Source organism: Falco punctatus (genome assembly GCF_963210335.1).
Source record: "Falco punctatus genome assembly, chromosome: 8".
NCBI classification, from domain to species: domain Eukaryota; kingdom Metazoa; phylum Chordata; class Aves; order Falconiformes; family Falconidae; genus Falco; species Falco punctatus.
Genome location: NC_137588.1, coordinates 4,993,545 through 5,013,269, shown reverse-complemented (window position 1 = coordinate 5,013,269; position 19,725 = coordinate 4,993,545). Strand labels below are relative to the sequence as shown.

The following is a 19,725-nucleotide window of genomic DNA, read 5'->3' as shown; positions in this document are numbered from 1 at the left end:
CCATGCACCTAGGCAGACCAGTTTGGAGGAAATACAAGAGTTTAATCATTCCTCCCCCCTAGAAAACCTGCTTCAGCCTAAATAAATAGGCAGTCACAGGCTGCCACCCTTTCTGATGGCAGCTTAAATAATGGCCTAAGGGGCTCCTACAGCGCAGGCTAGCGGCACTAGCAGTTTGATGAAGCTGACAATCTAAGCAGCTGGATATTTTTTATGGTCCCTGGAGCTGCACAACTAAGTCATTTCTAGATTCTAGCAAAAAGTCAAGATCAATTACCACAGCAGTTTGGCAGTGCCTGAGCTTCAGGCCAGAAGGAGGAAATTATCTGCACACCAGAACCTGGGCCATGAAACCTCTCCCAGAGGTAGACGCTGACAGATGCTCCTCACTCTTTCCTGTGAAGGAAGATACAAAGCCTGCCCCCACACCGTGCCTGCACTGCCAAGTGACGCTCCACTGCCCAGAATCATTAAGGACCTTCTACAAGGTCAAACAACAAAAAAAAAGGGAGAAAAAATGTTCAGATTCTTAAAGGTTCTCAATGATGAGGGTGGATTATGCATCCTCTGAGAACAGTTTCTGGATTGGACCAAGTGGGAAAAAAAGGGCAGAGAAATACTGTTTCTTAGGGAATCTCACCAGATTTGGATCTGAGCTAAGATGCTGCCCTGCTCTGGCATCGAAGAATTTGGATGTGCCCACAAAGAACCAAAACAGTGAGGGTCTGGGGAGACCTTAACAGCACAAATTTGGTATCAACACAGGCATGACTGTATTTTAGTGCAACACAAAGGAATAGTGCCAACAATTCATAAAAAAATATTGGCTTTCGCAGAAAACCTCCTACTTTTACGGTGAAAATAGCTACCGTTTATGGAACATGAGAATTACAAGCACGTAATAATATTAATCTGACAAATTACATGGTAGGGAGTCTTTTGATTGGAGTTGAAATTTTATGGAAGCGGCTGGTAAGAACGCTGCCTGGTGGAAAAAGGCATTGAAAAAAACCTGTTCTTAATTCCCATGGCAGGAAAAAAATGTTCTCTGTAATCTCCAGCACTACTGTGGCTGATTGAATAGCTGGTAACAATTACTCAACCTTAAAATTGAAGATTTGGGGGCTTTTTTCCTAAAGAAAACACGCAGTCATTAAGTCTTTGATTAATAATTTGTACCAATGAAAGGTGATTACTGGAGCATTTGTAGAAAACACAAAGAAATAGCCAAGACCAACATAAAATAATCTACTTGACCCCCCATACTTTCATTTATTTCAGCAGGTCACTTATTAAGCCACCACAATTCTGATGCCTCCGTATTTTTGTAGCAGGGTCTTTGATGTAATAGAAATATGAAACAGATACGAAACAAGAATTAGCTTGGGAAATAAGGCTAGCCTTTGGAAGATTTAGATTCTAATCCTATTTTTTTTACTCTGATTTACTATGGAAGACTCTAGCTTTTATTTTACATTGGAAATATATTTAAAAAAAAAAAAGTCTTACCTGACTCTTTCAGGCTGGCAGCACCATTTTTCACTGTTACAGAGCAGTACATCAAGTCCATAGACTACAGCACTTCTGGGAATAACCCACTTTTGAGCAGGTAACTAGTAGAGGTCTTTCAAGGCTGTACAGAACCACAAACTCCTGTTTTCCAGCTCTAAGACAGGTTGATATTTTTAGGCACATATTCAAGTGCACCTTCCTTTGGCATATAAAGTTGTGTTGGAGAAAAGAAAAAAAGAATACTGTAGTCTACATAGTTGAAAGAGAGGCATAAAAAAAAAAAAAAAAAACACCAAAGGAAGAAGTTGCCCACACAGTAATGAGACTAATGCAAGAAATTTCTCACTTTCTGATCCACAGCTTCTTATTCTCGTTACCTGTTACACCAGTTGATATTCGTACACTTCACAGCATCACGTATTATGGCTCTTCGGGGAGAAGAAACAGAACAACAGGGAAAAAAAAACAAACCAAAACAAAACACCTGCCTCAAAGATTTTCCTGGCTTATACCAACAGCTTTAAGATATCACTAATTAGGTTTTAACATTGTTTTGGAGCCTCACCTTTCCATTAATTGCAGGTTCTCACCTAAAGGTGTAGCTCTTTTCCAGGACACTAGAGCTTTTCTTCTGATGAACGTGGACTCCCTGGATATTGTCTGTGGCACGGGAACTATTTCAATATCTTCTGCTTATGGCCTTTATGGAAATTATGCTTAAAAATACCATAACATGACAACAACCATCCAACCCTTTTCTAACGGGGGGGGGGGGGGGGGGGGGGAAGCGCTATCTTATTACATCCTATTTAAAAAAAAAAAAAATCATACGCACCTGTATGGCTAGTTATACTTGTATGAATCACATAGCCTTGCCTCCCTGTGGGTGGTAGGCGAGGCGTTCTCCGCAGCCATCCCATCTAGAAGCTGCATGGCTCCAGGCCCTGCTGTAACACCCCCACCAGCCCCCTCTCACAACCCTTGACAGGTGCAGCCTGAGAAATGACTGCAGAAGCTGTTGACTCCAGCAATCCTTCCCGGGGCAGGGGGCAACAGCCTAGGGACAGCTACTGGGAAGAGATGAGCCATCCCATGAGTTTGTGTCTCTACAGCTTTTCACCTCCATGCCAAGTTCACACCTGGAACCAGACAAGGGTAAGCAATCACTTAGCATGGGGTTGTGCTGGTTTCTGAATTTGAACAGCTACCAGGAATCTTTTTTCTGGAAGCTGGCTAATTATTAACAACTTTCCTTCCAAAGAAAAGGAAGCTAGACACCTACATCAAGCAGCGGTGTGACCTGTAACGCTCGCCTTGTTGGGAAAGCAGCTAAACAGTCCTAAGCCTCTGCTTGGAGGTAGTAACTTGGAGGAAGAGCTGTCTGCAAGAATTTTGAATTCAGGAAGAGGAAAGATCTTTCCAACCAACAACTAGCCATTCTATGCCTGTCCTGACAGCTTCCGTAGAGAAAGCTGATTTTTAGTGCACCTCGTCAGCTGCATATTAGTTATATAAGCTGGAAAATGTGTTACTTTGGAGGACTGGCTATTACTTATGACAGTAACACACCTTCATTGTAGTCACCGAGTCAGAACATATTTCTCACTACAGATAACATACCCATTTCAACCAAGACTGAAACCCTCCTGATTCTTTGAAACACAATACCTGTTTCTTTTCACCAGGAAAGAAGTCTGGTCTGGCAGGCTCCAAGCCTTAAAGCAAGTGCCTCTCTTCTGGAAACGTGAGCAATGAGGCACTCGTTGCACAAATCTTAAGCTACAGTAATGTATGAAATATTTATATTATGATTTAGCATTTTAATTCAACATGTGCTTGTAATCAGATGTCCTTAATTGTATCTCGTTATGTTCTTAACAAAAATCTGTAGAAACCTAGATTTAAAAGTATCAGAAGAGGAAGATATTTTGCAGGAGGCTTTAGCATTTGGGTGATGGAGCTGCTTTCTGTGTGTCTCCCTACTTGTTTGCTGGGAGGAGGCGAGATGTAGTTCACCCTACACTGAGGGACTGCTGTTCCAGGATGAATGAAATCCACCACATCAACATCCTGCTGGTCTTGTCTTCCTACCTGCTTTTTGTCCCGTAATAGCTTCAGCCTGGGAGAAAATCTTTTGGAATCATTGGCTCTAAGCCACACTGCTGCTTTCCCATCACAGAAGCCACTCCAGCTTATGGCCTCTCCTTTCCAGAAGTCCACTGGTCATAATGTTTTTCTTTTTTTCTTTTCTTTTTTTTTTTTTTTTTCCCCTGTTAAGTGCTACCTAGCAAAACTACGCTTATCCAAAATTTCTCTGCCAAAGGAGGTTCATGAGAAACCACATGACCTCCTTTCAGTATATCCTTAGCCACAGACATCTCTGGATTAAAGGACAAAACTTAACTTTTGTTGCTGGATTCTCATGCACTGAGAACTCAGCCATTGAAGGATTGCTCTTGGAGGCACTGGAGATTTTCCAGTTTCAGTGGGGTTTTGTGAATGTTCCTATCATAACTCACATTTCAGCTTCACTATCCTGGTTACAGTAACTCCAAGATACCTGAAGAAGTTGACTCGTTCCTCCATTCTGTTTGGTAGCATCCACAAAGCAGAAGTTAATATTTCTGTCAGGAAATAGCTAAACTGATACAACAGCAGAAAACGCTGTTGACTGACTTATTTTTGTATGTGTGTAGAATCACACAGCATGTCCTTTAGAGGGCAGAGGCTCTGAAATTACAATGATGGCTCCTACAATTGTCACAATCTTCTGTCCATGTTGTGTTTTTGTCACAGGGAAGATTGCTCCCTACCAAACATGTAAAAATATTTTACTGAAGCTTCTGATACAAACTCAATCAACAAAAGAACATTATTACGATTCCAGATTTTTCACTTAATTGACTATGGCCAACAAGCAGTTCTGTGATGCTTGGTCACATGTGAACTTGCATGGGTTTTTGTTGGGTTTTTTTCCTACACAAACATTCCTAAATAATGCTTCAGAATTCCCTGGAGGATGGATAGTAATACCTCAGTTGAGGAACAAATTTTGCAATATAAAATTTCATAGTGCACAATTCTGATACTGAGAACACAAGAGATCATAATGATTATGAAGTATTACTTAGAAAACAACAAGCCAGAGCTTTACAGAAAGGTGGCTTCTTACTCTATCAGCAAGGAAATAACAAATGTGCAAGAAATTGATGTGGAAGATGGAGGAAAAAATTCTCTTCTAGCATCCTGTTCAGAGTGTTGCCTGATACCTTAATAGTTTTCCAGACTTTCTCCCAGCAAATGGTAAAACATATAATGCTGATAGCACAACAGACAGATTGGCAATCAACCTCTCTGAGTCTTCTATGTTGTATAAATCTATAAAGCATTTTGGGTTTAATCTTTGTATCATTGTGCCCAGGTCCTCCTGAACATTGTCCAGTCCAATGGCTCTACTATGGCACCTTTGTGTCTTTTCACAAAGAAAGTGTCCTTTCTTTGGCTGGCGGAAAAATCAGGTTTCTCTTACTATTCCTAAAGATATCGTCCAATAACCACCTCACAGGTAGGAGCAGCAACTTCACAAGAAAGCTGGTCTTCTGTACCGAGTTTCCCTCTGTGACCATATATATGTATGCTCTCTTGGGGTGGACAGGGTTCGATGCAGGTGATTCTCAATTGTAATTCATCGTATTCTTCACAGAGGTTCTCGCAGTCTCCATCTGACACATTAACAACCATTCCCTCTGATGTTAACACGAGCTAAGTGTCTGCATAGCATGACAGCAGGTGAAATAGGCTAGCTAGAAACATACCACCTTTTAAGAAACTGAATCTAATTCTCTGGTACGCATCTAGCAATTTTGCTTAAAAAGGCTCCTTTATGGATATTCTGAACTTTGCAGATTATGCTTGAAATCACACACTTCAACAAGATGTTTAGCCTCCTAGCAAGTGTACTGCGATCCACTGGACACAGTAATGCAAAATCAAATTGATGTATTTTTTTTCTAGCTCAAACACACAGTTTGGCCAACTGGGTTCTATGGGTCCACAGCTGTCTCGGCATTTCTATTCCAGCTATTGAACTGCCGATTTTTGTTTTGTCTTTTGTCAATATTCTTTACAAAACCAACATTGTCTAATACACTTTTACCTTGTGCTCTCTATGGTATTTGCCTACTTACAGGGAATCTTTTTTCTTCTATTAACATTTCTATAATTATATTTAGTTCTGCTTTTTGTTTTCCTTTTTTTTTTTTTTTTTTTTTTTCCAATTGTTTTACTCTGTCTTCCTGGAATCATATTCTTTTCATAAATACCTTTTCTCCGAGACCAATGGCCTAGCAAATATTAAACCTTCAGTATAGCCTTCATTTCCCGAAAAAATGTTAAAAATCCACAGATAATGTGAGCATTTACCAGCCCAATACCTACTTTGCTCAACCTCAGGCAGCTACAAGACAGAAAAGAAACCTAGGGGCTCTTACCCTACCATAATAAGGAAAATAATGCTTTTTGTCCTTCACCCACTTTTAGACTCTTTAATTTCCTTCATAGAGGGAAAAGAAAAAATAAATCTTTCTCATTCTCCTCTATTTGCTTGCTATGTCTTATAGACTTTGTTTGAATTGTTTGTAGCTATGCCATGACACTTTCTTTCCCACACTTCTGTGTTGTTTGATGCATGCTTCTACTGTGTGTAGCACTCCTGGTACTCTACAGCATCCTTTTAGTATTTAAAAACTTTGAGCTGAGTATTTATAATGGATTCAAGGAGGCTAACAGATAGGCAAGGAAGGAGTTTGGGCAGGAGAAGCCATGAGATTTGAACTTATGCTCTCATGCAGCCCAAGAGAAAAGAATAACCACTGAGCTAGAGCAGATGACCAAAGCAGAAGAGAAAGGAAAAGGTCTGTATGGAAGGAGGATGGAGGACCTGAATCTGGCGCTGTTCCACCAGCCTTTTAAAAGAGCAAGCTTCCAGCCAAAATACAAACTGCTCTTCACAGTCACCCTAAAACGCAGGTGTATAAATCCAAAACTGATTTGAAAAAACCCTCTTGCTCAGGGAGGACTTAAGCCATCAGTTCCTTGCTTGCCTTACATTTTAAGCATCCAGAAGTGCTCGGTATAGAGAGCTCTGTGCGAGGAGGCTCTGATGCAGTGGGGAGGCTACGATCACATTTGATGTACGCAGTCAGAGCTGGGCTCCTCTAGGAAGTACAGAAGGAACAGTTGGGGTTTTTTTTCCTTTTTACAATACTGATACTATTAATTATACAGTACATAAATCAATATTAATACTGCCCAGTCAAACCATTGGGCATTTGAGCTGATGTATCCAATGTACTATAGCAGTGTAATGAGTTCTGTCCTCTGCATCTCTTTCTGCTCAAAATAAATTAAGAGAAAATGTTGAGCAATAATAAGAGAAAAAGCCTTGGAAAAGGCATTATTAAACTCTTCAATACAATCTATATTTAATATAAAGGTGAAATATCACTAAAACCAGAATAAAAGCAAAAATAAGATATGCTCAGCAACACTTGAATCTCAGCTCTTTGTTCATAGTGCTTGCAGATATGCACGATTTTTCATTTTTGTGAACTTTTATCATAACCCCCAAGGTCCACTGAGCATATCCAAAAGATCTTTCACTTTTTTTCCTCCATCAAGATTGTATTCTTACAAAGTTTTAACCTGAAAGAAATCTAAAAGTAAAACACACTGTAAAAGGTGGTCTGTGTTAGGAGATGCTGCCTGGGGAAAGAAATCCAAAATGGATTCTACTCTGCAGCTGCACAAAATTGTAAGCTGTGAAGGTGAAATATTAGTATATAAAACCCACTCACAGCCCTATAGGCCAAAGCTGGGTTTTTTTGTGGTTGTTTTTTTTTTTTTTTTCATATTGGCTGCCTTTTTTGTTCTCAGTGAATTAGAAAGGAAAACCTCCCGTTCCACCGACGCAGCCCCTTGCGCTAGATAAAGCTCTGCTTGGTCCCAAGTCTGTAATCAGCTGTGTAATTACATACAAAGTCGGGTATTTTATATCTAGAGTTCAGTGGCACAGTGAAAAAAGCACGACAGTGATGATACAAGCACCTTCAGAACAAACATTGCAAATCCAGATGAGTTAAAATCAAATTATAAAAGAATCTACATAAGAAAACAAATTTCAAGATAAACTACTGCATCAACTCCACCACTGATGTAAACATAAAGTGAGTGCCAAATTATGAGCAGTGAGTAACAGAATTTTACCTTCTAGATGAGATTTTAGCAAATGATTGCTGCACGACCGTTGCACTACTGTTTTTCAGAAACCAAGAGATGCATCAGCTACTGGCAGTCCTGGGACTCATTTCTCGCTGAGCACAGGTCAGTTATGGAAAACAATAGCAATGACCAATTCTTATAACTCAAATTTAATTTAAATGCAATCTCTGATATTACCGTAACCACTTTAAATTACTTTTCTACCATTTCTGAGGCCATCTGTAACCAAGACAGAACTGCCCTAAATGTCATAGCTGATACTTAATGATACTTTATACGTTAATCAGCCTTCTGCAAATTATCAGCTCATTCATTCTAGGTTCATAAAATTAAAGTTGTATTTACATGAGGCTATGCCACATGGCCTAGATAAGGGGTAAAACAGTTGAAAGCAGTGAAATTCCCCCCACCCATTTTTATTTAATTTTTTTTGGTCTGCTTAAAAAGATTCTACAATGCTTTGAGGAATGTTTAAACAGGGAAAGAGATGTAATAGAATGTATGCTATAAACTTAGTTAGTCAAGAGAGGAACAAAAGTCCGACCACTTGTATTACAACTACTCCTCAGTTATCTGCTCAGATTTCCTGGGAGCTCACACTTCAAGGGACACTTTGCTTCAGTGACTCTCCAGCAATGTTTTTTTACAGAACATTACCTTAGACTGCTTTCCAGGTAAAGCTCTTTTTTCAGTGCTCAAGGCACCCAGCTGAGGAAATACTGCATGCTTCATACGAAAATAGAGCAGGAAAGAGAGACTTGAAAAGGAAAAAAAAAAGCAGTAAAAAGAGACTTGAGAAGGAAAAAACCAAAACAAAAAAAAAAACCAACTAGCATATCCTTCATAATTAAATGTTCTTCTCCTTCAACATAAAACATTTATACTAATCATGGATTATAATACTCTGGTGATGAAAATTAGAGATTAAAAAGCACTTTCAAACATGTATCTATGCTCCAAATGTTATTTATTCTTTGCATCTGGATAACTGTCCTGTAGAGATATGATCACAGCCACTGGATATCCACCTTTGCATGAACATGTTGGACCAATCCATTACACCTCAGATTATCCAGTGAAATTAATGTTGTCTAGAACTTCTCAAGGATCCACTAAGTTAACTCCTGAGTGACATATTTATAGAAATTATTTAATGGTAGTAAAAAACATCACAGACTTCCTGCTTAGGTGCTAAAAGCAAGCAGATAACGTCAGCATGACCCTGTCAACTCCCCTGTTCCCAGGCTTCTACCTGCCCTGTATGGACAACCTGGAAAATGTCGAAGTTCTTGCTCTTTCAGATGGAGGAAAGGAACATAAATTCTTGCCTGCCTCACTACAATGCAGTTTTGTGGCTTGTCCAGAAACTGTTTCCTACCAGCAATAACATACTTTGACACTGGGAATTAGCTAAGTCACATTTTATTCAGTCTTGAATAAAAATTCTCTTTCCCTGGAGTCTCAAACACTAGTTAGGTAGCTTTAATAGGACTGCTGGTGAATAATTCATACAAATTGATGCCTATCTTGTAAAAAATAAACAAACAAAAACCAAAAAAAAACAAACCAAACAAAAAAACTGACACAGAGGGCGTTGTTCAAACTACCCTTATATTCCATTGTGTAAAATACTTCAGGAGAATGCATTGCAAATGAGTTATTCAAATAGCAACAAAACAAAAGTTAAATATTTCTATTTTTAATTTCCTGGAAATGAACTGATATGGGGGACACTGGAAGGAATTCTACAAAAAGGAAACCACTTATAGCGAGAAGCATGTATTTAATTAAATGCTTTGCAAGGATACATGAATAAAGCTATGAGCATGACTTTCTTTAGGGATGGCTCCAGCTGTTTATTTTTTATTTTTTTGTAAGGAACAAACAGAAAACGTGGAGAGCACAGATGCAATAATGAAACAAAAAAACTAAGTAAGTTTGTACCCACATACTTTACAAAATAAAGCATGTTAGTGGTACAAAACATTCTATATACTGTATGACCAACAAATAAATGCACTGTAACATTGTTCTGTCAAACACCGTAAGCCTAACAGCTAAGCACTGAAAATGACACTGACAGTAGGCATCTTTATTTCATCAGCCTTCTAGAGTCACTTAGCACCATCACTATTTTGTCGTTTTTGCCCTGCCTATCTCCTCGCTCAAAGTAACAACAGAAGCATAGCACCTTTTAATATCTAAAATAAAATCAGGAATATTAAATGCATCCCAACTTCCAGAGATGAGGTAGCTCATGCTAAGAAACGATGGAACTTTCTTGCCTTGACAACTCAAGGCCAGTAAGTCAAATTACTGGTGATGCATGTCTGGATGTCAGCTAAAACCAATGAATTTCTAAACGTTCTTTCTCTTTATTAGCAATTGGTCTGGTATACATGTCAATGACTTGCAACATACATAAATTGGCACCACATATAAGACATCTGTATAATTTGATATGTAATGGCTTCTTAGATGGGCAAGTACTGGAAAATCAACAAGTATTGGGTTTAAGATGAGTTTTGAAGATTAAGGATAATTTGATGGATTTACACAAATACATTGTGAGAAGTGAAGTCTGGCCTTAAAATTTAAGATATGGGACACCCCTACTGAAAACTCGTATTTACTCCAGTAGTGTTTTTACTTCATAAATTAATCATGCCTAAATAGTCTTCTGAGCAGACTGTTACATAGGAAAGTGCAGGAAAGGCAATGCCAAATTAAGGTGATCTTGTTTGAAGAGATTTTCTTCTACTAAAGACACAGATTTCTGTGAATGGTTATCATACTGGCTACCACAGGAAGACAAATTGGGGCAGAGGGAGTAATTATGACTGCAATATAGCCAACGGGTCACAAAAGAAGTGCTCTGCTTTTCCGTTATTCAGTATGCAACCAAGCAAAAGAAATACTCTTTAGAGTTTTACAAAGTCCCACATTAAAACTATCTTTTTTGAATACCTGTAAATTTCAAAATAATTTGAAACAAAAGCGAGGAAAAAGAATCATATTACTTTTAAAAGGTGGTCATCGATCCTCTTAAAATTGTACTGTTGTAATAAAAAGTTGGTTTCAATCATTTAAAACGGAAGGTTTGTAAGCAAAATAAATATTCAAAAGGAGGCCGGGCATTTAAAAGGAACCGTATATACAATGCTGATCTAATATCAGCCATTACTTCAAGAGTCTCAGGATTAACTTCAATCAGTCTAAGTTCATGTGTTTAATTGGCTGCTGTTGCTGGGTAGTGTGTTAATTTCCCCCCTTCCTCTTACACAAAGCAAACTGGCCCAATTTCAATTCCAAATTCCTGGTCAGTACTGCCAATGTCCACCGGTGCGATATCTATGATAGGTAAGCGTGCCACGTTCTGTGTTCTGTACTCAAAAACAGTCTTGCCCACGTTCCCATTACGTTTCTGGAGGAGGAAAGAAAAAGAAAAAGAAAAAAGAAAAGCTTAGGCCAGAGCTCATGTTGGAAACATCCTGAATTCCAGCTGGTGAGTCAGTTGTCTGACAGTTCAGAAGGATCTCACTGTATCTTCACTGAGCAACACCTTGTACTGCATCTTGGTTATCTTAAAATATATGTGTGTGTGTGTGTGTGTGTATATATATATATAAATCTTGCTTTTACAGTGACAAACAGACCCACCAGGTTGACACAGCAGGACTTCTCCTTGAGCTGGACTGATTTTTCTTTCTGTTATAAAATTCTTCTCTAGGTGTTAATATGCACCTGCACATATAATCTTGGGCTGTATTACTTTAAAGCACAGAGTATTTTATTTCAGATGCAAAACTAATTTTAGAAATACTTTGCCAATATCTCGGACTTGGCTGAGAATGCTATTGAACGTTAAAAAAAATTAACTACTTGCTGGGTTTTATGCCCACAAAGAGTTTTGGGGAGGAACATTTTCCTTTCCAATGAGTTTTCTCCAGTGGGTTGTTGCAATAATCTTACCCAAGTGGCAGACAAATGCTCCAGGTTATCTGACCAATTCGTGTGATTACACACAGAAGTAAACAAATACTGGGAAATGTAAAATGGCAAGACATATCTTAGTACACTCCCTAAGAACTAGTAATTTGTAAATATCCTCTAAATAGGGCAGACTCCTACTATGTGAAGCTAAAATTGTAACAAAACACCTATTCAGTTACTTTGATAGTTCATAATAAAATTCTGTAGCATTTTAATTATTTCATTCTATGATTTTTTTCTAGATTCAGGAAGAACTGAAAAAGGACAAAAGTCCTTTTTCCCCATAAGAAAGGACCAAACCCTAAAACTTACAGAACAGCTGTCATGAAGAACAGTGTATCTGAACCGGCTGTTTCCCTCTGCTTTGATCTCCAGGTCATTGGCCCCTTTCAGAATTACAGCTTTTTTCAGGTTCTTTGTCTGGTCATCCATGTACCCAATGCTGTTTTTACAAAGGTAAGTGATATTCTGGGAAGCTTCCTTTGATAGGAGGCGCAGGAATGTCATCTGAGTGACAGCTGTATCCCCATACACAAACTGTGAAGACAAAGAAATAGATCAGCATAGATTACATGATATTTTATTATGAGTTCACGGATTTTAGAAACATCTGTCGTTATTGTAACCCTTTCCGGACATGACTAGCAGGAGCCCTATAACATAAAATCTAAGAATGGTTTCTTTTGTTATTTGCTGCTAGTTGAGGACAGCCTTTAACAGGGATGGTTCATTGTGGAGAATTTTGACCATAAAGCTCTGCAGCTGAACAACTCAAAGGCAGCTGGGCTTCCATAGACATACCAAAGTTTGGATTTAGTTCTGCCTTGTTTCAAAAAGGGATTCAGTAGGAGCTAGACTTTACACATGAAATAGTGCGCTAGAGCAACCTCAGAGTAGGTAAGAAACACCAAGTACAGAAAACCCTTTTACAGTGGTTGCTATATTATTTTTATTATATATAGCAATATATTTGCAACTTTAGCAACTTGTTTTCTGTAGGCTTTGTATTGTATTTAGAAGCATCACAAACAGCCAAAGTTTGACTACATAAATATAACTATACATTTGCCTATGGGCCTTATCAGCTAACTAATTTGCACAGAAGTTTGACAAAAGCTTTATGAAGTGCCACTGTTTCTATAAAAAACAGAAGCAATTTTTTTACCAATAACAAAAGTTCTAAAATTCCTGAGACTGGGTTTTTTCCCTATCTGTGCAGGTTCCATTTTATTCATGTTTTACAAATCATTGCAACATAAAACATAACAATCAAGAATGACTAAAATGTGTAAATTTTACCGAAACTGGTGAAGATAAAAATCTTATGCATCGACACTGTCATTTGTTACAAAATGTGTTATCTCTGTTTTGCAATCTCAGACATATTTATTATTTAGAATCCGTAAGGAGTGCATATGACTATCACACAGGTCATGCTATCAGTTATCAAATCTGACACTGTTTTCAAAAATGAAGTATGCTTTTATAGTATTTCTCAATAAAATTTCTACCTTCAAAGAGCATCTGACTTACAAAACCCCTATGTGTAGCTCTGCAGGCAGCTAAACATCAACTGTGACATCTTGGGTCAGCACAAGATCGCCTGAATTTAATAATAAGTGAAAGCATCTCACAAAAGCAATCAATATCACATCTGTTCTCAACACCACATCTGTTCTCAATTGTTGAAGTTCTGAACTGCTCTCAGGAATCCAGCTGATAATAGCATTATTCTTCACACACCAAATATTTATTTTAAAGATATTTAATTACTCCCTATGAAATAACAATTGAATGTATTTTCTGTACTTCTGATTTGATGAACTAGGAATAAAAATGGCAAAAGCTGTTCAATTAATTATCACTTTGCATAGCATAAACTTCTTGTATTTTGGCAGGATCAATAAGCCTACTTCTAGAAGTTACTACAGAGGGAAAATCCAACAGAAGGCTGAGTGGAATTTTTGTCTGCATGGAGGCTGATAGAGCATCCTTACATATATGATAACAATCATACTTTCTTTTAAAAGTAATTTATAAAGTAATTTTGTATTCTTTAGCAGTAAAGAGTTTTCAGAAAGTAAGTAGAATTTGATTAAAACAGCAGTGATTTAAATCATATATTAGGGTAAAAGTACCCTTTTTCAGGGATAGTGAGTTGCCAAGATAGATTGCAAGAGAAGCTGATGTTTGTGGGATCAAGAGAAATAAATCTTTTCCAGCAGTGGTCTACTTATAGCCAATCCTGCCTTAGATGCCCTTGCATTGTTTCTCCCAGCAATTTCCTATATTTACTCTTTGGTAATAATAGCTAACCGAATATAAGGTAGTCAACCAATAGTTAATAATGTTGTGACTGTAACAGAATCTGCTCAGAATAGCAGATGAAGTTCTAAACCAGAAGGATTTTTCTAAACCAGGTGTCAATTCTTGACATTAAATATTTTTAGTTACCTGTGATCCCCTGTTCATCTCAAGGCCATACCAAATGGGCTTTAAGTCAGACAATCTGCTGGCCCACCACGTTTTACGTGGTATAGTAGATGGGTTTGCAGAAATACAGGTCTCTCCAGTTTCCATGTTGCAGTATACTTTTATAGCATCTTCAACACATCCTTGGTTAGGATCAATCCAATATTCACCTACAAAGAACATAAAATGTGAGGGACATGGTAGCAAAAGTATGTTGCCACAGTACAGAACACAAGGCAAAACAGGCACATGTTTCATGTATCAGTTTGATGTATTTTGATGTGTGCTTCAACTATACACTAAAATGTTGCTTCAAGATACAAGCTGAGCAGTATTTCAAATATTTCAAAACTAGGGCATTCAAACTTGAAAGCTGTTGAAGGTTAAGGTGGTTTAAATCCATTGCAGAGCTCCTGAACACTCCAAGTGCACAAAGAACACACAGTGGCTAGAAGACAATTTTGTCTACATATGAGAAACTGACAGCAGCCCCTCCTAATATTGATGCTGGAAGCAAAGTTTCAGGCAACGGGGCAAAAGCTGTAAGGCCTGCCACAAATTATCTCTGCCTTCCAAATGGTTCTGATTTATCCACTGATAATCCATACAAATTAGGGAAACTCCTAAATGGCATGTTAGCACATCACCACCTAGAAATTGCCAGTATGGAGCTGCAGCAAAGAATTCTGGATGGAAAGCACTCATAGGTCATCAGCCCATAAGTAACATTTTGAGCTAATAGCAATTAAGCAAATATTCACAATTGGCATACCAAACTATATCTTCATCATCTAAGTGGTACTCCATGGTGATAACACTTTGATAACATGGTGATAAGTAGTGTTCCACAGAAGTCTAAAATGTTTCAGATTTTAACATACATCTGAATAAATAAATATGGGATACATCAGAATATATACTTCATTGGCAAGAAGAAATATTTTTTTGTGAGAAGGTTTCAAGCTCCTAGTGTGAATGTCAATTTAGGCCATCAAAATCTGTATTACTCATTGTTTTTCCAGTGACCAAGTATATACTGGAAACGTGACAGCATCATATGGCACCATACAGGAGATGGTGTGTTTATACGCACCGCTCTTCTTGGATGGGTGGCACAGCTTCAGGTCATCACAAGTCCGTGCTGGGTGTTTTTTTGAACCATCTGGGCTGCGCATAGTCTCAATCTGGCTGCTCAGTGACTTCAGCGTGGCATGGACTCCTGGGTCTGTTTTATTATGATCATCTGGGGCTGCTTCATCTTCAGTAAACTCTGGTAGTGGATCTGCCATAGCATCATCGTAGTGTCCCATAATGTCACCAATGGCAGCAGTGAGATGGCCTGGAGGTCCTGGAGGGCCAGGAGGGCCAGGATCACCTGGTGGACCCTAAGTTTAAAAAGAAAAAGGCAATACAGGCATAGCAGAGTAAATACTATGCAAAATGGTAGCAAAACCAGCCACTAAAAAAAAGCAAAACTTCAGGGCCTGTCACCCTAGTGCACAGGGAACGTCCAGGTACAGATAAACAAGCCACATTTCCAGGAACAGGGGTAAGAGATTAAAACTGCATGCGACTGCTTCATGCACTCTCTGCCTCTCTTAATACCTTGCTCAACAACTTCTTACTCTTGATTTCAGACTTAACAGCTGGAAAAAGTCACCAAGGAAGGGCCTCCTCATCCCAGTTTTTTAAGCCATCTGTCCCTCCTTGTTAAGATCCCTGCCTAATAACTTTATTTCTTAAAATTCCCAACAGCTGTAAGTGATCTTTAGAGCAATCTAAAATTCCTGCTTCCCCCGAGTCACCTCTGGCACATTTTCAATCAGTAAAGCCTGGATGGGAATATTGGCACTAGAAACGTCTTTACATTTATCCAGCACAGTGCTGAGCTTTTTGGCCACGGGTATGTACAGAATCTCCATCATCCTCACTTGGCAAAGGAGATGTTTTCCTAAGTCAACTTTCCCAAATGATGGGTTGCGAGGTCCTTCTGTCAACCTGAGTTGTGACACCTGGCCAAGTAACTAAGTCTTGACGCAGACCATATCTGTTAATAAACCCATCTCCACCTGCAAGCTCTGCCAGCTCTTCTTTGGCAGCAGAAAATCTGTAACATACCTTCATTTGAAGCTGGATGCTCTGGTGCATCAGAACTGGCATTTCCTTTGATAGTAATTACTTCAGAATTTACAAGTAGTGCTCCAAATGCTTACTACACAGCACACACCCAAATTAACACACACTGCATCTGACAAATGAAACCTTAACTTTTATTTCTTGCTTTTTGGTTCCAATTTATAGTTGCATGCAAGCCACCATGGAAAGCTAAACTAAAAATACTGGTCTTTAATATTTCTTGTACTGTCTCATTACACAGATGAAGTATCTGGAAACACATCACAATCTCATGCTGTACCATAGACTTCTTATTCAAGTCTTGGTGCCTTGGCAGAAGTGGAAATACTTATAATTGGCAGAAATTCAAACGAAATGGGGTGAATATTAGCACACAATAAACACAGGAAACATGTCTTATGAGACAAAAAAACAGCAGAAACCACCTTCTCTGTCTTGCTCATTATTTTATTCTACCTTTTCTACTTTTCCCCAAAAATTAGCAATACCAGTCTTTTAATCCCTCACACTATCATCCAAATCCCCCTTTTCTCCAACTCCTCTAATATTCTAACTTATCTTCCTTGGGATAGCATAACTTACACTTTATGGCTTAGGGTATCATGAATTGGTAAACGTGCAATACGCCTGGGGCATCTAGCAAAGGTTTAGAACTTCTTCCAAAACGGTCAAACTGTTAGTTGTGAATCAGCCCACGGTTGATGTCTGTAAACCCCAGGTCAGGCTGAGGGTCAGCTGGGCTGAGAAAGTTTGGGCCGTTCATTTGGACGGATGGATTTCCTTACCACAAGCAAGGGCTGATGGAATATGCCGCTGGCAATCAGTCACACGGCTGCTCTGATTCAGTGGCACATTTGTGGCAACGCTGACTGTGAACTGCTGCTGGTTCCAGCTACACTGACAGACCTGTGCTTATACCTGAGGTTTTAGGACTCAACCCACCAAACAGCCATGCTGAACTGCAGATCCAGCAGGACCCGGTGAGCTAACTGCAGAAGTAGCCCCAGGTTAGCCTAGGGAGAGCAGAGATGGATGAGCCTGGGATTGTCACAGGACAGGGAGATGAAAAGGAGTAAGAAGTGAGCCCTTTCAATACACAGCTACCCTGGCTATTTGTTGGAGAAATTATTAAATCTTGGCATTTGCCTTGAGCTCACGGATGTTTGAGAAAGTGATGCAATGGACTGTAAAAAAGCCTCATTACTTGAAGGTAACCTTTTCCCTCCATATTCCTGTCATCTTACCTCGGGTCCAGCTTCTCCTACACTCCCTCTAACACCAGGAGGCCCAATTGGCCCAAGTGGACCGGGACTTCCATCTTTGCCAGAAGGACCAACTGGACCTGGAGGACCCTAGAAAATACAAGAGCAAGAAGGAATGTATTTTAGCATCTAATAACAAGGTTATAAAACCCAGCTCTCTACAAGCACTATATTTTCAGGAAGCAATATAATTATTTGTGTCTATTACCAAACCTTTAAAAAACAGCCTTTTTTCTTCTTCAAAAATAAGAAGGCAGTTTCAAAGTTGTTCTTTGGAAGTGAATCACCTCAGCTAATACACCTCGGATCAGCTGTGTATTTTTCCTAAAGATAACTGGGTTCAATTCCAGGTGCTACACAGACTGGAGTAGCTGCTGGATGCCCACGTATGTTCATACTCAGAGATATATACACTATCACTTGGGTAGATCCAAGGGGGTCATATTTCTCCTTTACTTGCGGGTGACTGACATAGATGGGGGTACTAAAGGCAGAGTAGCAATTAGCAGAGCTGCTACATATATGGGTTTGCATCGGCTGCAGCAATGTGTCTGTAAAAAGGGACTGTAGCCCTGTAGTTATTCTGAACTGATTGCTTTACCCAGTTATAAACTACGCTCATGTCAAAGCTTTACTATATTAAACAAGGTAATGTCTCTCAGCAAAAGGTAGCAGGGTAATTCCCACATGATACTGAAGGCAATAAAAGCCAGTGAAATAAAAGTGAAGCAGCTATAAAAATCTGATTGTGGAAACAAACAAGCAAGAAAAACAAGCCTGAAACATTATACTCACCCGAGGACCAAATGGGCCCGGAATGCCAGGACTGCCCTGTTCACCAATAGGACCCTAAACAGAAGAAATTATCACACCGTTATGACATTCAAAGCATATTCCTTTAAAGAAATAGTGTGTGATATACACAGTTCTCTATGAATAGGATAATATACATGAACAATGTGTAGTACGTAGTACCTTTCCTTCTTACAATTAATTTTCATTCTATTGTTCTCTCTTGTCACAGAACAAAAAACATAATCACAATTTAGATTATAAAGAGTTTACTGGTGCTTGTCTATAAATAAATTGTTTCTGCAGAATAGCCTTGCTTTCACGGCATTTGGAATCAGATTGGCTTACAAAGACTAAGTGACAGTGCTATTATGAAGGGGGTTTTGTTGACTCTCTTACTGCATGCTGAAACTCCAGCTCTTGCACAGGATCAGTGAACAAATGGAAAACATTTTTTCCATGGCATTTCCATTCAGTAGGCACTGAAATAATGAAGTTCTCGCAAATATTAGTGAGAGAGATGATTGCAGTCCTTATGGGATGTTGTATTTGATTCCTTGACTGTAAAGAGTTCAAACACTGGCAAAAAGCATTTCATGGTCTAACATGCTCATCTGAAACTATCAACTTTTGTTATCATCTCGTGCTGGCAGATCATAAACTGTCAGTGATTGGTCACTACAGGACTGGCACAAATGGAACAAGAGTAAGAGAACACATACCTCGCAAAGTCCAGGTTTACCTCACCACACAATAGTATTGTAAAATTACATTAAATATATTAGCAAGTGCAGACAGCCAGGCCACTCACAAACACCTTGTGGGAATAAAATAACTAATTTGCTTTTTTGTTTGTTTGTTTTGTTTTAAATAACTATGTACCTGCTACATTATTTAATTACCAAGGAAATTAAATTATAGTAAGAATAGAACAACTTACAGGAGGACCAGGAAGACCTTGAAGCCCAGTGAAACCCCTGTGTCCTTTCTGGCCCCTATCACCTCGATCTCCATTGTCACCTTTGTCACCACGAGGTCCTTGGGGACCCTGTAAATACCAGCAATTACATGTAAAATTCTGAACTGAGAAAAAAAGCTCAACCTCAAAACACCCTCATTTGCTTTTAGACACTGCATTCAGACCTCCTTCACTTCTAAAGCTAGAAAGAAAGTAATGCTGGGGCACCTCCAAGAATCTTTATTTTTTAGCAAACAAAAAGTAAATAACTACAGAAAATGTTGTGCATTTAGCTTCATAATACAGTCAAATAAACTAAAC

The 19,725-nt window shown here is 38.8% G+C and overlaps 1 protein-coding gene across 1 annotated transcript in view; it reads right to left on the bottom strand.

Moving 5' to 3' along the window:
• Positions 1–9,385: 9,385 nt before the first annotated feature.
• COL5A2 (collagen type V alpha 2 chain) overlaps positions 9,386–19,725 on the bottom strand; it is a 113,058-nt gene continuing 102,718 nt past the window's right edge. The window contains exons 48-54 of the mRNA XM_080398778.1: positions 19,387–19,494; positions 18,450–18,503; positions 17,637–17,744; positions 15,350–15,641; positions 14,239–14,426; positions 12,097–12,321; positions 9,386–11,215 (exon numbers count right to left, since the gene is read on the bottom strand). Coding sequence (XP_080254904.1) covers positions 11,069–11,215; positions 12,097–12,321; positions 14,239–14,426; positions 15,350–15,641; positions 17,637–17,744; positions 18,450–18,503; positions 19,387–19,494 — 1,122 coding nt within the window. The 3' untranslated portion in view covers positions 9,386–11,068. The remainder of the gene's footprint in view (positions 11,216–12,096; positions 12,322–14,238; positions 14,427–15,349; positions 15,642–17,636; positions 17,745–18,449; positions 18,504–19,386; positions 19,495–19,725) is intronic.